This window comes from Oncorhynchus mykiss, chromosome 16, assembly GCF_057628025.1.
Source record: "Oncorhynchus mykiss isolate SJ-2025 chromosome 16, ASM5762802v1, whole genome shotgun sequence".
In the NCBI taxonomy this organism is placed as follows: Eukaryota; Metazoa; Chordata; class Actinopteri; order Salmoniformes; family Salmonidae; genus Oncorhynchus; species Oncorhynchus mykiss.
The window spans coordinates 1,717,501-1,734,132 of NC_143037.1; the positions used below are offsets into that span (position 1 = coordinate 1,717,501).

Genomic DNA, 16,632 nt, shown 5'->3' on the forward strand with positions numbered 1-16,632 from the left:
CTCGTAGTATAATACTACAGCTACAGGGCTGCCTCGTAGTACAATATTACAGCTACAGGGCTGCCTCGTAGTACAATACTACAACTACAGGGATGCCTCGTAGTATAATACTACAGCTACAGGGCTGCATCGTAGTATAATACTACAGCTACAGGGCTGCCTCGTAGTACAATACTACAGCTACAGGGCTGCCTCATAGTACAATACTACAGGGCTTCCTCATAGTATAATACTACAGCTACAGGGCTTCCTCATAGTATAATACTACAGCTACAGGGCTGCCTCATAGTACAATACTACAGCTACAGGGCTGCCTCATAGTATAATACTACAGCTACAGGGCTGCCTCATAGTACAATACTACAGGGCTTCCTCATAGTATAATACTACAGCTACAGGGCTTCCTCGTAGTATAATACTACAGCTACAGGGCTGCGTCGTAGCACAATACTACAGCTACAGGGCTGCCTCGTAGTGTAATACTACAGCTACAGGGCTGCCTCATAGTATAATACTACAGGGCTGCCTCGTAGTACAATGCTACAGCTACAGGGCTGCATCGTAGTGTAATACTACAGCTACAGGGCTGCCTCGTAGTACAATACTACAGCTACAGGGCTGCCTCGTAGTACAATACTACAGCTACAGGGCTACCTCGTAGTACAATACTACAGCTACAGGGCTGCCTCATAGTACAATACTACAGGGCTTCCTCATAGTATAATACTACAGCTACAGGGCTTCCTCGTAGTATAATACTACAGCTACAGGGCTGCGTCGTAGCACAATACTACAGCTACAGGGCTGCCTCGTAGTGTAATACTACAGCTACAGGGCTGCCTCATAGTATAATACTACAGGGCTGCCTCGTAGTACAATGCTACAGCTACAGGGCTGCACCGTAGTATAATACTACAGCTACAAGGCTGCCTCGTAGTACAATACTACAGCTACAGGGCTGCCTCGTAGTACAATACTACAGCTACAGGGCTGCCTCGTAGTACAATACTACAGCTACAGGGCTGCCTCATAGTACAATACTACAGGGCTGCCTCGTAGTACAATACTACAGCTACAGGGCTGCATCGTAGTATAATACTACAGCTACAGGGCTGCCTCGTAGTACAATACTACAGCTACAGGGCTGCCTCGTAGTACAATACTACAGCTACAGGGCTGCCTCGTAGTACAATACTACAGCTACAGGGCTGCCTCATAGTACAATACTACAGGGCTTCCTCATAGTATAATACTACAGCTACAGGGCTTCCTCGTAGTATAATACTACAGCTACAGGGCTGCCTCATAGTACAATACTACAGCTACAGGGCTGCCTCATAGTATAATACTACAGCTACAGGGTTGCCTCATAGTATAATACTACAGCTACAGGGTTGCCTCATAGTACAATACTACAGCTACAGGGCTGCCTCGTAGTGTAATACTACAGCTACAGGGCTGCCTCATAGTATAATACTACAGCTACAGGGCTGCCTCATAGTATAATACTACAGCTACAGGGCTGCGTCGTAGCACAATACTACAGCTACAGGGCTGCCTCGTAGTGTAATACTACAGCTACAGGGCTGCCTCATAGTATAATACTACAGGGCTGCCTCGTAGTACAATGCTACAGCTACAGGGCTGCCTCGTAGTATAATACTACAGGGCTGCCTCCTAGCTCAATACTACAGCTACAGGGCTGCCTCGTAGTACAATACTACAGCTACAGGGCTGCCTCATAGTATTATACTACAGGGCTGTCTCGTTGTGCAATACTACAGCTACTGGGCTGCCTCATAATATAATACTACAGGGCTGCCTCATAGTACAATGCTACAGCTACAGGGCTGCATCGTAGTATAATACTACAGCTACAGGGCTGCCTCGTAGTACAATACTACAGCTACAGGGCTGCCTCGTAGTACAACACTACAGCTACAGGGCTGCCTCGTAGTATAATACTACAGGGCTGCCTCATAGTACACTACTACAGGGCTGCCTCGTAGTACAATACTACAGCTACAGGGCTGCCTCGTAGTACAATACTACAGGGCTGCCTCATAGTACAATACTACAGCTACAGGGCTGCCTCGTAGTACAACACTACAGCTACATGGCTGCCTCGTAGTATAATACTATAGGGCTGCCTCGTAGTATAATGCTACAGGGCTGCCTCGTAGTATAATACTACATGGCTGCCTCGTAGTATAATGCTACAGCTACAGGGCTGCCTCGTAGTACAACACTACAGCTACAGTGCTGCCTCATAGTATAATACTACAGGGCTGCCTCGTAGTACAATACTACAGGGCTGCCTCATAGTATAATACCACAGCTACAGGGCTGCCTTGTAGTACAACACTACAGCTACAGTGCTGCCTCATAGTATAATACTACAGGGCTGCCTCGTAGTACAATACTACAGGGCTGCCTCATAGTACAATACTACAGCTACAGGGCTGCCTTGTAGTACAATACTACAGCTACAGGGCTGCATCGTAGTATAATACTACAGCTACAGGGCTGCCTCGTAGTACAATACTACAGCTACAGGGCTGCCTCGTAGTACAATACTACAGGGCTGCCTCATAGTATAATACCACAGCTACAGGGCTGCCTTGTAGTACAACACTACAGCTACAGTGCTGCCTCATAGTATAATACTACAGGGCTGCCTCGTAGTACAATACTACAGGGCTGCCTCATAGTACAATACTACAGCTACAGGGCTGCCTCATAGTACAATGCTACAGCTACAGGGCTGCATCGTAGTATAATACTACAGCTACAGGGCTGCCTCGTAGTACAATACTACAGCTACAGGGCTGCCTCGTAGTACAACACTACAGCTACAGGGCTGCCTCGTAGTATAATACTACAGGGCTGCCTCATAGTACACTACTACAGGGCTGCCTCGTAGTACAATACTACAGCTACAGGGCTGCCTCGTAGTACAATACTACAGGGCTGCCTCATAGTACAATACTACAGCTACAGGGCTGCCTCGTAGTACAACACTACAGCTACATGGCTGCCTCGTAGTATAATACTATAGGGCTGCCTCGTAGTACAACACTACAGCTACATGGCTGCCTCGTAGTATAATACTATAGGGCTGCCTCGTAGTATAATGCTACAGGGCTGCCTCGTAGTATAATACTACATGGCTGCCTCGTAGTATAATGCTACAGCTACAGGGCTGCCTCGTAGTACAACACTACAGCTACAGTGCTGCCTCATAGTATAATACTACAGGGCTGCCTCGTAGTACAATACTACAGGGCTGCCTCATAGTATAATACCACAGCTACAGGGCTGCCTTGTAGTACAACACTACAGCTACAGTGCTGCCTCATAGTATAATACTACAGGGCTGCCTCGTAGTACAATACTACAGGGCTGCCTCATAGTACAATACTACAGCTACAGGGCTGCCTTGTAGTACAATACTACAGCTACAGGGCTGCCTTGTAGTACAATACTACAGTTACAGGGCTGCCTCGTAGTATAATACTACAGCTACAGGGCTGCCTTGTAGTACAATACTACAGATACTGGGCTGCCTCATAGTACAATACTACAGGGCTGCCTTGTAGTACAATACTACAGCTACTGGGCTGCCTCATAGTACAATACTGAGATGGATGGAGGAAGAGGGGAGGAAGAGGGGTGGATGGATGGAGGAAGAGAGGTGAAGAGATAGAGATGGATGAAGGAAGAGAGGTGAAGAGCTAGAGATGGGTGGAGGAAGAGAGGAGGAAGAGAGGTGGATGGAGGAAGACAGGTGAAGAGATAGAGATGGATGGAGGAAGAGAGGTGAAGAGAGAGATGGATTTGAGGAAGAGAGGTGAAGAGATATAGATGGGTGGAGGAAGAGAGGAGGAAGAGAGGTGGATGGAGGAAGAGAGGTGAAGAGGTGGAGGAAGAGAGGTGGATGGAGGAAGAGAGGTGAAGAGATAGAGATGGGTGGAGGAAGAGAGGTGAAGAGAGAGAGATGGATGGAGGAAGAGAGGTGAAGAGATGGAGATGGATGGAGGAAGAGGGGTGAAGAGATAGAGATGGATGGAGGAAGAGAGGTGAAGAGATAGAGATGGATGAAGGAAGAGAGGTGAAGAGCTAGAGATGGGTGGAGGAAGAGAGGAGGAAGAGAGGTGGATGGAGGAAGACAGGTGAAGAGATAGAGATGGATGGAGGAAGAGAGGTGAAGAGAGAGATGGATTTGAGGAAGAGAGGTGAAGAGATATAGATGGGTGGAGGAAGAGAGGAGGAAGAGAGGTGGATGGAGGAAGAGAGGTGAAGAGGTGGAGGAAGAGAGGTGGATGGAGGAAGAGAGGTGAAGAGATAGAGATGGGTGGAGGAAGAGAGGAGGAAGAGAGGTGGATGGAGGAAGAGGGGTGAAGAGGTGGAGGAAGAGAGGTGAAGAGAGAGAGATGGATGGAGGAAGAGAGGTGAAGAGATAGAGATGGGTGGAGGAAGAGAGGAGGAAGAGAGGTGGATGGAGGAAGAGGGGTGAAGAGGTGGAGGAAGAGAGGTGAAGAGAGAGAGATGGATGGAGGAAGAGAGGTGAAAAGATAGAGATGGGTGGAGGGAGGGAGATGCAGGTCAACAGAGATGGGCAGTGGAATGAACACATCTGAAACACTACCTCTTCAAAGACTATCTTAACTAATCCCACAGCACCACCTCCTCGAGTCTAGACTGTGTTGCCTGTTAGCTAGGACTCCCACTGCTACTGCTCTCTGTTCCTGTGTGTGTAGGAGGGTTGTCCGTGTTTGGAAGGCAGACCAGCAAGTCTCTTTACTCACGTATAAATGCTCATCTTGTTAAACTGTTAGCCTCTCATGTCTTCATTTTGAAACGACATATTGGAGTGTTCTGTGGACAAAGTCCACTTTGCTCAGTGCTACAGTATTTCTGAAGAGCCATAGACTCACTCTCTCACCATCCATCTCTCCCCTGTCCACTCTCTCACCATCCATCCATCTCTCCCCTGTCCACTCTCTCACCATCCATCCATCTCTCCCCTGTCCACTCTCTCACCATCCATCTCTCCCCTGTCCACTCTCTCACCATCCATCCATCTCTACCCTGTCCACTCTCTCACCATCCATCTCTCCCCTGTCCACTCTCTCACCATCCATCTCTCCCCTGTCCACTCTCTCACCATCCATCTCTCCCCTGTCCACTCTCTCACCATCCATCTCTCCTCTGTCCACTCTCTCACCCTCCATCTCTCCCCTGTCCACTCTCTCACCATCCATCTCTCCCCTGTCCACTCTCTCACCATCCATCCATCTCTCCCCTGTCCACTCTCTCACCATCCATCCATCTCTCCCCTGTCCACTCTCTCACCATCCATCCATCTCTCCCCTGTCCACTCTCTCACCATCCATCCATCTCTCCCCTGTCCACTCTCTCACCATCCATCCATCTCTCCCCTGTCCACTCTCTCACCATCCATCCATCTCTCCTCTGTCCACTCTCTCACCATCCATCCATCTCTCCCCTGTCCACTCTCTCACCATCCATCTCTCCTCTGTCCACTCTCTCACCATCCATCCATCTCTCCCCTGTCCACTCTCTCACCATCCATCTCTCCTCTGTCCACTCTCTCACCATCCATCCATCTCTCCTCTGTCCACTCTCTCACCATCCATCCATCTCTCCCCTGTCCACTCTCTCACCATCCATCTCTCCCCTGTCCACTCTCTCACCATCCATCTCTCCCCTGTCCACTCTCTCACCATCCATCTCTCCCCTGTCCACTCTCTCACCATCCATCCATCTCTCCCCTGTCCACTCTCTCACCATCCATCCATCTCTCCCCTGTCCACTCTCTCACCATCCATCCATCTCTCCTCTGTCCACTCTCTCACCATCCATCCATCTCTCCTCTGTCCACTCTCTCACCATCCATCCATCTCTCCCCTGTCCACTCTCTCACCATCCATCCATCTCTCCTCTGTCCACTCTCTCACCATCCATCCATCTCTCCCCTGTCCACTCTCTCACCATCCATCCATCTCTCCCCTGTCTACTCTCTCACCATCCATCCATCTCTCCCCTGTCCACTCTCTCACCATCCATCCATCTCTCCCCTGTCCACTCTCTCACCATCCATCTCTCCCCTGTCCACTCTCTCACCATCCATCCATCTCTCCCCTGTCCTTTCTCCATCCATCTCTCTCTATATCTCCCTCTCCAGGTCATCACCCCAGACTGCCATGAAGAGGCCACCATAAAGAAAGACACCGTCTTCGTTCGTTCCTTCAAGGATGGCAAATTGTGAGTAATCTAAAGTGCTGCATTATAAAACACTTTTTTTGCATTGTAATGATGTGTAACATGAACCTGTAGAGTTGTTGGAAGTACCCCAGTTAGCAGCCAAGCAGGGAGAGGTCTCTGAACAGACCCCAGTTAGCAGCCACGCAGGGAGAGGTCTCTGAACAGACCCCACTTAATAGCCACGCAGGGAGAGGTCTCTGTACAGACCCCACTTAATAGCCACGCAGGAAGAGGTCTCTGTACAGACCCCACTTAGCAGCCACGCAGGGAGAGGTCTCTGTACAGACCCCACTTAATAGCCACGCAGGGAGAGGTCTCTGTACAGACCCCACTTAGCAGCCACGCAGGGAGAGGTCTCTGAACAGACCCCACTTAGCAGCCACGCAGAGAGAGGTCTCTGAACAGACCCCACTTAATACCCACGCAGGGAGAGGTCTCTGTACAGACCCCACTTAGCAGCCACGCAGGGAGAGGTCTCTGTACAGACCCCACTTAGCAGCCACGCAGGGAGAGGTCTCTGTACAGACCCCACTTAGCAGCCACGCAGGGAGAGGTCTCTGTACAGACCCCACTTAATAGCCACGCAGGGAGAGGTCTCTGTACAGACCCCACTTAGCAGCCACGCAGGGAGAGGTCTCTGTACAGACCCCACTTAGCAGCCACGCAGGGAGAGGTCTCTGAACAGACCCCACTTAGCAGCCACGCAGGGAGAGGTCTCTGTACAGACCCCACTTAGCAGCCACGCAGGTAGAGAGAGGAGGTCTCTGAACAGACCCCACTTAGCAGCTACGCAGGTAGAGAGAGGAGGTCTCTGAACAGACCCCACTTAGCAGCTACGCAGGTAGAGAGAGGAGGTCTCTGAACAGACCCCACTTAGCAGCCACGCAGGTAGAGAGAGAGGAGGTCTCTGAACAGACCCCACTTAGCAGCTACGCAGGTAGAGAGAGGAGAGGTCTCTGAACAGACCCCACTTAGCAGCTACGCAGGTAGAGAGAGAGGAGGTCTCTGAACAGACCCCACTTAGCAGCCATTCAGGGAGAGAGAGGGGAGGTCTCTGAACAGACCCCACTTAGCAGCTACGCAGGTAGAGAGAGAGGAGGTCTCTGAACAGACCCCACTTAGCAGCTACGCAGGTAGAGAGAGAGGAGGTCTCTGAACAGACCCCACTTAGCAGCTACGCAGGTAGAGAGAGAGGAGGTCTCTGAACAGACCCCACTTAGCAGCTACGCAGGTAGAGAGAGAGGAGGTCTCTGAACAGACCCCACTTAGCAGCCATTCAGGGAGAGAGAGGGGAGGTCTCTGAACAGACCCCACTTAGCAGCTACGCAGGTAGAGAGAGGAGAGGTCTCTGAACAGACCCCACTTAGCAGCCACGCAGGTAGAGAGAGGAGAGGTCTCTGAACAGACCCCACTTAGCAGCCACGCAGGTAGAGAGAGGAGAGGTCTCTGAACAGACCCCACTTAGCAGCTACGCAGGTAGAGAGAGGAGAGGTCTCTGAACAGACCCCACTTAGCAGCCACGCAGGTAGAGAGAGGAGAGGTCTCTGAACAGACCCCACTTAGCAGCTACGCAGGTAGAGAGAGGAGAGGTCTCTGTACAGACCCCACTTAATAGCCACGCAGAGAGAGGTCTCTGAACAGACCCCACTTAGCAGCCACGCAGGGAGAGGTCTCTGTACAGACCCCACTTAGCAGCCACGCAGAGAGAGGTCTCTGAACAGACCCCACTTAGCAGCCACGCAGAGAGAGGTCTCTGAACAGACCCCACTTAGCAGCCACGCAGGGAGAGGTCTCTGTACAGACCCCACTTAGCAGCCACGCAGGGAGAGGTCTCTGTACAGACCCCACTTAATAGCCACGCAGGGAGAGGTCTCTGTACAGACCCCACTTAATAGCCACGCAGGGAGAGGTCTCTGTACAGACCCCACTTAATAGCCACGCAGGGAGAGGTCTCTGTACAGACCCCACTTAATAGCCACGCAGAGAGAGGTCTCTGAACAGACCCCACTTAGCAGCCACGCAGGGAGAGGTCTCTGAACAGACCCCACTTAATAGCCACGCAGAGAGAGGTCTCTGAACAGACCCCACTTAGCAGCCACGCAGGGAGAGGTCTCTGTACAGACCCCACTTAATAGCCACGCAGAGAGAGGTCTCTGAACAGACCCCACTTAGCAGCCACGCAGGGAGAGGTCTCTGAACAGACCCCACTTAGCAGCCACGCAGGGAGAGGTCTCTGTACAGACCCCACTTAGCAGCCACGCAGAGAGAGGTCTCTGAACAGACCCCACTTAGCAGCCACGCAGGGAGAGGTCTCTGAACAGACCCCACTTAGCAGCCACGCAGGGAGAGGTCTCTGAACAGACCCCACTTAGCAGCCACGCAGGTAGAGAGAGAGGAGGTCTCTGAACAGACCCCACTTAGCAGCTACGCAGGTAGAGAGAGGAGAGGTCTCTGAACAGACCCCACTTAGCAGCCACGCAGGGAGAGGTCTCTGTACAGACCCCACTTAATAGCCACGCAGGTAGAGAGAGAGGAGGTCTCTGAACAGACCCCACTTAGCAGCTACGCAGGTAGAGAGAGGAGAGGTCTCTGAACAGACCCCACTTAGCAGCCATTCAGGTAGAGAGAGAGGAGGTCTCTGAACAGACCCCACTTAGCAGCTACGCAGGGAGAGAGAGGAGAGGTCTCTGAACAGACCCCACTTAGCAGCCACGCAGGTAGAGAGAGAGGAGGTCTCTGAACAGACCCCACTTAATAGCCACGCAGAGAGAGGTCTCTGAACAGACCCCACTTAGCAGCCACGCAGGGAGAGGTCTCTGAACAGACCCCACTTAATAGCCACGCAGAGAGAGGTCTCTGAACAGACCCCACTTAGCAGCCACGCAGGGAGAGGTCTCTGTACAGACCCCACTTAATAGCCACGCAGAGAGAGGTCTCTGAACAGACCCCACTTAGCAGCCACGCAGGGAGAGGTCTCTGAACAGACCCCACTTAGCAGCCACGCAGGGAGAGGTCTCTGTACAGACCCCACTTAGCAGCCACGCAGAGAGAGGTCTCTGAACAGACCCCACTTAGCAGCCACGCAGGGAGAGGTCTCTGAACAGACCCCACTTAGCAGCCACGCAGGGAGAGGTCTCTGAACAGACCCCACTTAGCAGCCACGCAGGTAGAGAGAGAGGAGGTCTCTGAACAGACCCCACTTAGCAGCTACGCAGGTAGAGAGAGGAGAGGTCTCTGAACAGACCCCACTTAGCAGCCACGCAGGGAGAGGTCTCTGTACAGACCCCACTTAATAGCCACGCAGGTAGAGAGAGAGGAGGTCTCTGAACAGACCCCACTTAGCAGCTACGCAGGTAGAGAGAGGAGAGGTCTCTGAACAGACCCCACTTAGCAGCCATTCAGGTAGAGAGAGAGGAGGTCTCTGAACAGACCCCACTTAGCAGCTACGCAGGGAGAGAGAGGAGAGGTCTCTGAACAGACCCCACTTAGCAGCCACGCAGGTAGAGAGAGAGGAGGTCTCTGAACAGACCCCACTTAGCAGCTACGCAGGTAGAGAGAGGAGAGGTCTCTGAACAGACCCCACTTAGCAGCCACGCAGGTAGAGAGAGAGGAGGTCTCTGAACAGACCCCACTTAGCAGCTACGCAGGTAGAGAGAGAGGAGGTCTCTGAACAGACCCCACTTAGCAGCCACGCAGGTAGAGAGAGAGGAGGTCTCTGAACAGACCCCACTTAGCAGCTACGCAGGTAGAGAGAGGAGAGGTCTCTGAACAGACCCCACTTAGCAGCCATTCAGGGAGAGAGAGGGGAGGTCTCTGAACGGACCCCACTTAGCAGCCACGCAGGCAGAGAGAGAGGAGGTCTAGTTAAGGTTTCTGCATATATAGGTTTGGTTTGCTGCTAGCAGAACTCGGCTCGGTGAGGTAAAAATCTGTCTTCGCATACTTCCTAATGCCTGGCTACCCAGACTTCTTGCTGTGACCAAATGTTATGCCACGCCCACTTCTTCTTCCCAATGAGTCTGGATCAAATCAAATCAAATCTTATTTGTAGACCTTACAGTGAAATGCTTACTTACAAGCCCTTAACCAACAATGCAGTATTAAGATAATACCTAAAAAAAATTAAACGTTTTAAAAAAGGTTAGAGATAAGAAAAACAAATAATTAAAGAGCAGCAGTAAATAACAATAGACTATATACAGGGGGTACCGGTACAGAGTCAATGTGGAGGCTATATACAGGGGGTACCGGTACAGAGTCAATGTGGAGGCTATATACAGGGGGTACCGGTACAGAGTCAATGTGGAGGCTATATACAGGGGGTACCGGTACAGAGTCAATGTGGAGGCTATATACAGGGAGGTACCGGTACAGAGTCAATGTGGAGACTATATACAGGGGGTACCGGTACAGAGTCAATGTGGAGGCTATATACAGGGGGCACCGGTACAGAGTCAATGTGGAGGCTATATACAGAGGGTACCGGTACAGAGTCAATGTGGAGGCTATATACAGGGTATTACGGTACAGAGTCAATGTGGAGGCTATATACAGGGGGTACCGGTACAGAGTCAATGTGGAGGCTATATACAGGGGGTACCGGTACAGAGTCAATGTGGAGGCTATATACAGAGGGTACCGGTACAGAGTCAATGTGGAGGCTATATACAGGGGGTACCGGTACAGAGTCAATGTGGAGGCTATATACAGAGGGTACCGGTACAGAGTCAATGTGGAGACTATATACAGGGTATTACGGTACAGAGTCAATGTGGAGGCTATATACAGAGGGTACCGGTACAGAGTCAATGTGGAGGCTATATACAGAGGGTACCGGTACAGAGTCAATGCGGAGGCTATATACAGGGGGTACCGGTACAGAGTCAATGTGGAGGCTATATACAGGGGGGTACCGGTACAGAGTCAATGTGGAGGCTATATACAGGGGGTTACGGTACAGAGTCAATGTGGAGGCTATATACAGGGGGTACCGGTACAGAGTCAATGTGGAGGCTATACACAGGGTGTTACGGTACAGAGTCAATGTGGAGGATGTATACAGGGTGTTACGGTACAGAGTCAATGTGGAGGCTATATACAGGGTGTTACGGTACAGAGTCAATGTGGAGGCTATATACAGGGTGTTACGGTACAGAGTCAATGTGGAGGCTATATACAGGGGGGTACCGGTACAGAGTCAATGTGGAGGCTATATACAGGGTATTACGGTACAGCGTCAATGTGGAGACTATTTTCAGGGTGTACCGGTACAGAGTCAATGTGTAGGCTATATACAGGGGGGGTACCGGTACAGAGTCAATGTGGAGGCTATATACAGGGTGTACCGGTACAGAGTCAATGTGGAGGCTATATACAGGGTGTACCGGTACAGAGTCAATGTGGAGGCTATATACAGGGTGTACCGGTACAGAGTCAATGTGGAGGCTATATACAGGGTGTTACGGTACAGAGTCAATGTGGAGGCTATATACAGGGTGTTACGGTACAGAGTCAATGTGGAGGCTATATACAGGGTGTACCGGTACAGAGTCAATGTGGAGGCTATATACAGGGTGTTACGGTACAGAGTCAATGTGGAGGCTATATACAGGGGGTACCGGTACAGAGTCAATGTGGAGGCTATATACAGAGGGTACCGGTACAGAGTCAATGTGGAGGCTATATACAGAGGGTACCGGTACAGAGTCAATGTGGAGGCTATATACAGGGTGTACCGGTACAGAGTCAATGTGGAGGCTATATACAGGGGGTACCGGTACAGAGTCAATGTGGAGGCTATATACAGGGTGTACCGGTACAGAGTCAATGTGGAGGCTATATACAGGGTGTTACGGTACAGAATCAATGTGGAGGCTATATACAGGGTGTTACGGTACAGAGTCAATGTGGAGGCTATATACAGGGTGTACCGGTACAGAGTCAATGTGGAGGCTATATACAGGGTGTTACGGTACAGAGTCAATGTGGAGGCTATATACAGGGTGTTACGGTACAGAGTCAATGTGGAGGCTATATACAGGGTGTTACGGTACAGAGTCAATGTGGAGGCTATATACAGGGTGTTACGGTACAGAGTCAATGTGGAGGCTATATACAGGGGGGTACCGGTACAGAGTCAATGTGGAGGCTATATACAGGGGGTTACGGTACAGAGTCAATGTGGAGGCTATATACAGGGGGGTACCGGTACAGAGTCAATGTGGAGGCTATATACAGGGGGTACCGGTACAGAGTCAATGTGGAGGCTATATACAGGGTGTTACGGTACAGAGTCAATGTGGAGGCTGTATACAGGGTATTACGGTACAGAGTCATTGTGGAGGCTATATACAGGGTGTTACGGTACAGAGTCAATGTGGAGGCTATATACAGGGTGTACCGGTACAGAGTCAATGTGGAGGCTATATACAGGGTGTTACGGTACAGAGTCAATGTGGAGGCTATATACAGGGTGTACCGGTACAGAGTCAATGTGGAGGCTATATACAGGGGGTATTGGTACAGAGTCAATGTGGAGGCTATATACAGGGGGGTACCGGTACAGAGTCAATGTGGAGGCTATATACAGGGGGTTACGGTACAGAGTCAATGTGGAGGCTATATACAGGGGGTACCGGTACAGAGTCAAGTTGGCGGCTCTATACAGGGAGTTGCGGTACAGAGTCAATGTGGAGGATGTATACAGGGGGTACCGGTACAGAGTCAATGTGGAGGCTATATACAGGGGGTACCGGTACAGAGTCAATGTGGAGGCTATATACAGGGTGTTACGATACAGAGTCAATGTGGAGGCTATATACAGGGTGTACCGGTACAGAGTCAATGTGGAGGCTATATACAGGGTGTTACGGTACAGAGTCAATGTGGAGGCTATATACAGGGTGTTACGGTACAGAGTCAATGTGGAGGCTATATACAGGGTGTACCGGTACAGAGTCAATGTGGAGGCTATATACAGGGGGTACCGGTACAGAGTCAATGTGGAGGCTATATACAGGGTGTTACGGTACAGAGTCAATGTGGAGGCTATATACAGGGGGTACCGGTACAGAGTCAATGTGGAGGCTATATACAGGGGGTACCGGTACAGAGTCAATGTGTCAATGTGCGGGGGCACCGGTGTCGAGTTAATTTAGATAATTATGTACATGCAGGTAGGGTTGTCAAAGTGGCTATGCATAGATAATAACAGAGAGTAGCAGCAGTGTAGTGGGTGGGGGCGGTGGGGTGCAAATAGTCTGGGTAGCCATTTGATGAGCTGCTCAGGAGACCTATGGCTTGGGGGTAGAAGCTGTTTAGCTTCTTTGGGCTGGATGACAAGCGTGCCCGAAGTAAACTGCCTGTTACTCAGGCCCAGAAGCTAGGATATGCATATAATGGTAGATTTGGATAGAAAACACTCTAAAGTTTCTAAAACTGTTAAAATATTGTCTGTGAGTATAACAGAACTGATATGGCAGGCGGAAACTCGAGGACAAACCATCTTGATTTTTTTTTTTTTTTAGCCCACCATTGATTCCTATGTCTGTCATTTTTAATATGAAGGGAAAGCCTCCCAGATTGTAGTTCCCAGGGCTTCCACTAGATGTCAACAGGCTGTAGTGTTTGTTACGCGTTCTGGTGAATTCGAGTACTTTGTTGTTTATCTCCGGTAATGACAATAACGATTCTCTGTCATAAATTTGATTGTTTATTTACGTATTAAGGTACCTGGGGTTTGATTATAAACGTTGTTTGACTTGTTTGGAGAAGTTTTTTGGTAACATTTGGGATTCATTTTGTATGCGTTTTGAAGGAGGGCAACCGGTGGATTATTGAATGAAGCGCTCCAGCTAAATTGAGGTTTTGGGGATATAAAGAAGGACTTTATCGAACAAAACCACCATTTGTGATGTAGCTGGGACCTTTTGGAGTGCCAGCAGAAGAAGATCTTCAAAGGTAAGTGTTTTATTTTATCGCTATTTCTGACTTTTGTGGCGCATCTGCCTGGGTGGAAAATGTTTTTAATGCTTTTGTGTGCTGGGCGCTGTCCTCAGATAATCGCATGGTGTGCTTTCGCCGTAAAGCCTTTTTGAAATCTGACAACGCGGCTGGATTAACAAGACGTTAAGCTTTTAACTAATGTATGGCACTTGTATTTTCATGCATGTTAAATATGACTATTTCTGTAATTTCAATTTCACGTTCTGCAATTTCACCGGAGGTTGTCGAGATGGGACGGTAGCGTCCCACTGATTCGAGAGAACAGTCTATGACTTGGCTAGTCTGAGCACCTCCTCAGCCCTTCACCGAATGAGAACACATTCAGGGCCCTCTGATTGGTCCAGAAACCGATGGGTTCGGTCAGAGCCAGGACACACGTGGGTAAAGCGGCGGTTTGCAAATTAGTCGTTGGCTTTGATACTGTGATTGGTTAGATGACGATCCAATCACTGACAACTTTGTTTTGTACAACAGCCATCGTGCTCCTCGTCACCATAAACCACTTCAATGATGGCAGTCTCAGACTGAAGTATCTAGCGAAAGACAGAGCAGCTGCAGAATGTCGTGTGAGTTGTTAGGATATCCTCCCAAAAGACCTTCGCTTGAAAAACGAGAAACTGCAATGTTACTCTTTGTCCCTCTTGAGCCAACGTAGCAACAACATAGCCATAACACTTCCTCAAAATAGTCAGAATTAAAGCTAAATCAAGAAATCTGTAATTCATTTTGACATTTTTGCCGAGGTGGTCTTGGACGCGCAATTTTACATTTAACTAAGATGTTTGTTGCATCATTTCTCAAGTGAAATAATGTGCATGAAAAATAGTCTCGTTGAATGACAACAAACATTTCATTGAAGAATCCCCTCCTTAGTACAGTTGACCAATTACCGACAAAGGGGTATAGACTGGCTACCGAACATCCACTTGCCTCAAGAAAAAAATAAAACCTGCCCGAGGAACGAATCAAACAAAAACTTAATAATATACATTACGGTTCAAAAGTTTGTGGTCATTTAGAAATGTCCTCGTTTTCCATGAAAACGAGTTGCAAAATGAATAGGAAATATAGTCAAGACGTTGACAAGGTTATAAATAATGATTTTGAATTGAAATAACAATTGTGTCCTTCAAACTTTGCTTTCGTCAAAGAATCCTCCATTTGCAGCAATTACAGCCTTGCAGACCTTTGGCATTCTAGTTGTCAATTTGTTGAGGTAATCTGAAGAGATTTTACCCCATTCTTCCTGAAGCACCTCCCACAAGTTGGATTGGCTTGATGAGCACTTCTTACGTACCATACAGTCAAGCTGCTCCCACAACAGCTCAATAGGGTTGAGATCTGGTGACTGTGCTGGCCACTCCATTATAGACAGAATACCAGCTGACTGCTTCTTCCCTAAATAGATATTGCATAGTTTGTAGCTGTACTTTGGGTCATTGTCCTGTTGTAGGATGAAATTGGCTCCAATTAAGCGCCGTCCACAGGGTATGACATGGCGTTGCAAAATGGAGTGATAGCCTTCCTTCTTCAAGATCCCTTTGACCCTGTACAAATCTCCCACTTTACCACCACCAAAGCACCTCCAGACCATCCCATTGCCTCCACCATGATTGACAGCATCTTTTCAATTTGTCTGCGTCTCACGAATGTTCTTCTTTGTGATCCGAACACCTCAAACGTAGATTTGTCTGTCCATAACACTTTTATCCAATCTTCCTCTGTCCAGTGTCTGTATTATTTTGCCCATCTTAATCTTTTATTTTTATTGGCCAGTCTGAGATATGGCTTTTCTTTTCTTTACAACTCTGCCTAGCAGACCAGCATCCCGGAGTCGCCTCTTCACTGTTGACCTTGAGACCTTGTGTTTTGCGGGTACTATTTAATGAAGCTGCCAGTTGAGGACTTGTGAGATGTCTGTTTCTCAAACTAGACACTCTAATGTACTTGTCCTCTTGCCCAGTTGTGCACCGGGGCCTCCCACTCCTCTTTCTATTCTGGTTAGAGACAGTTTGCGCTGTTCTGTGAAGGGAGTAGTACACAGCGTTGTACAAGATCTGCAGTTTCTTGGCAATTTCTCACATGGAATAGCCTTCATTTCTCAGAACAAGAATCAGCCGTTTCCAGCTACAGTAGTCATTTACAGCATTGACAATGTCTACACTATTTCTGATCAATTTGATGTTATTTTAATGGACAATTTTTTTAGTTTTTCTTTCAAAAACAAGGAGATTTCTAAGTGACCCCAAACTATTAAATGGTACTGTTTTCAACTGGGAAGCATACGGTAAGGACAACCTCCTTTGGGGGAGGGATTCAACCGCAGGATAATGTTTAAGC

At 49.1% G+C, this 16,632-nt stretch overlaps 1 protein-coding gene across 11 annotated transcripts in view; it reads left to right on the forward strand.

Moving 5' to 3' along the window:
• Positions 1–16,632, forward strand: part of arid4b (AT-rich interaction domain 4B) — a 212,280-nt gene that overhangs the window by 88,151 nt on the left and 107,497 nt on the right. For all 11 annotated transcript variants that reach the window (XM_090201726.1, XM_090201728.1, XM_090201729.1 and 8 more), the window contains exon 9: positions 6,209–6,288. In XM_090201726.1, coding sequence (XP_090057852.1) covers positions 6,209–6,288 — 80 coding nt within the window. The remainder of the gene's footprint in view (positions 1–6,208; positions 6,289–16,632) is intronic.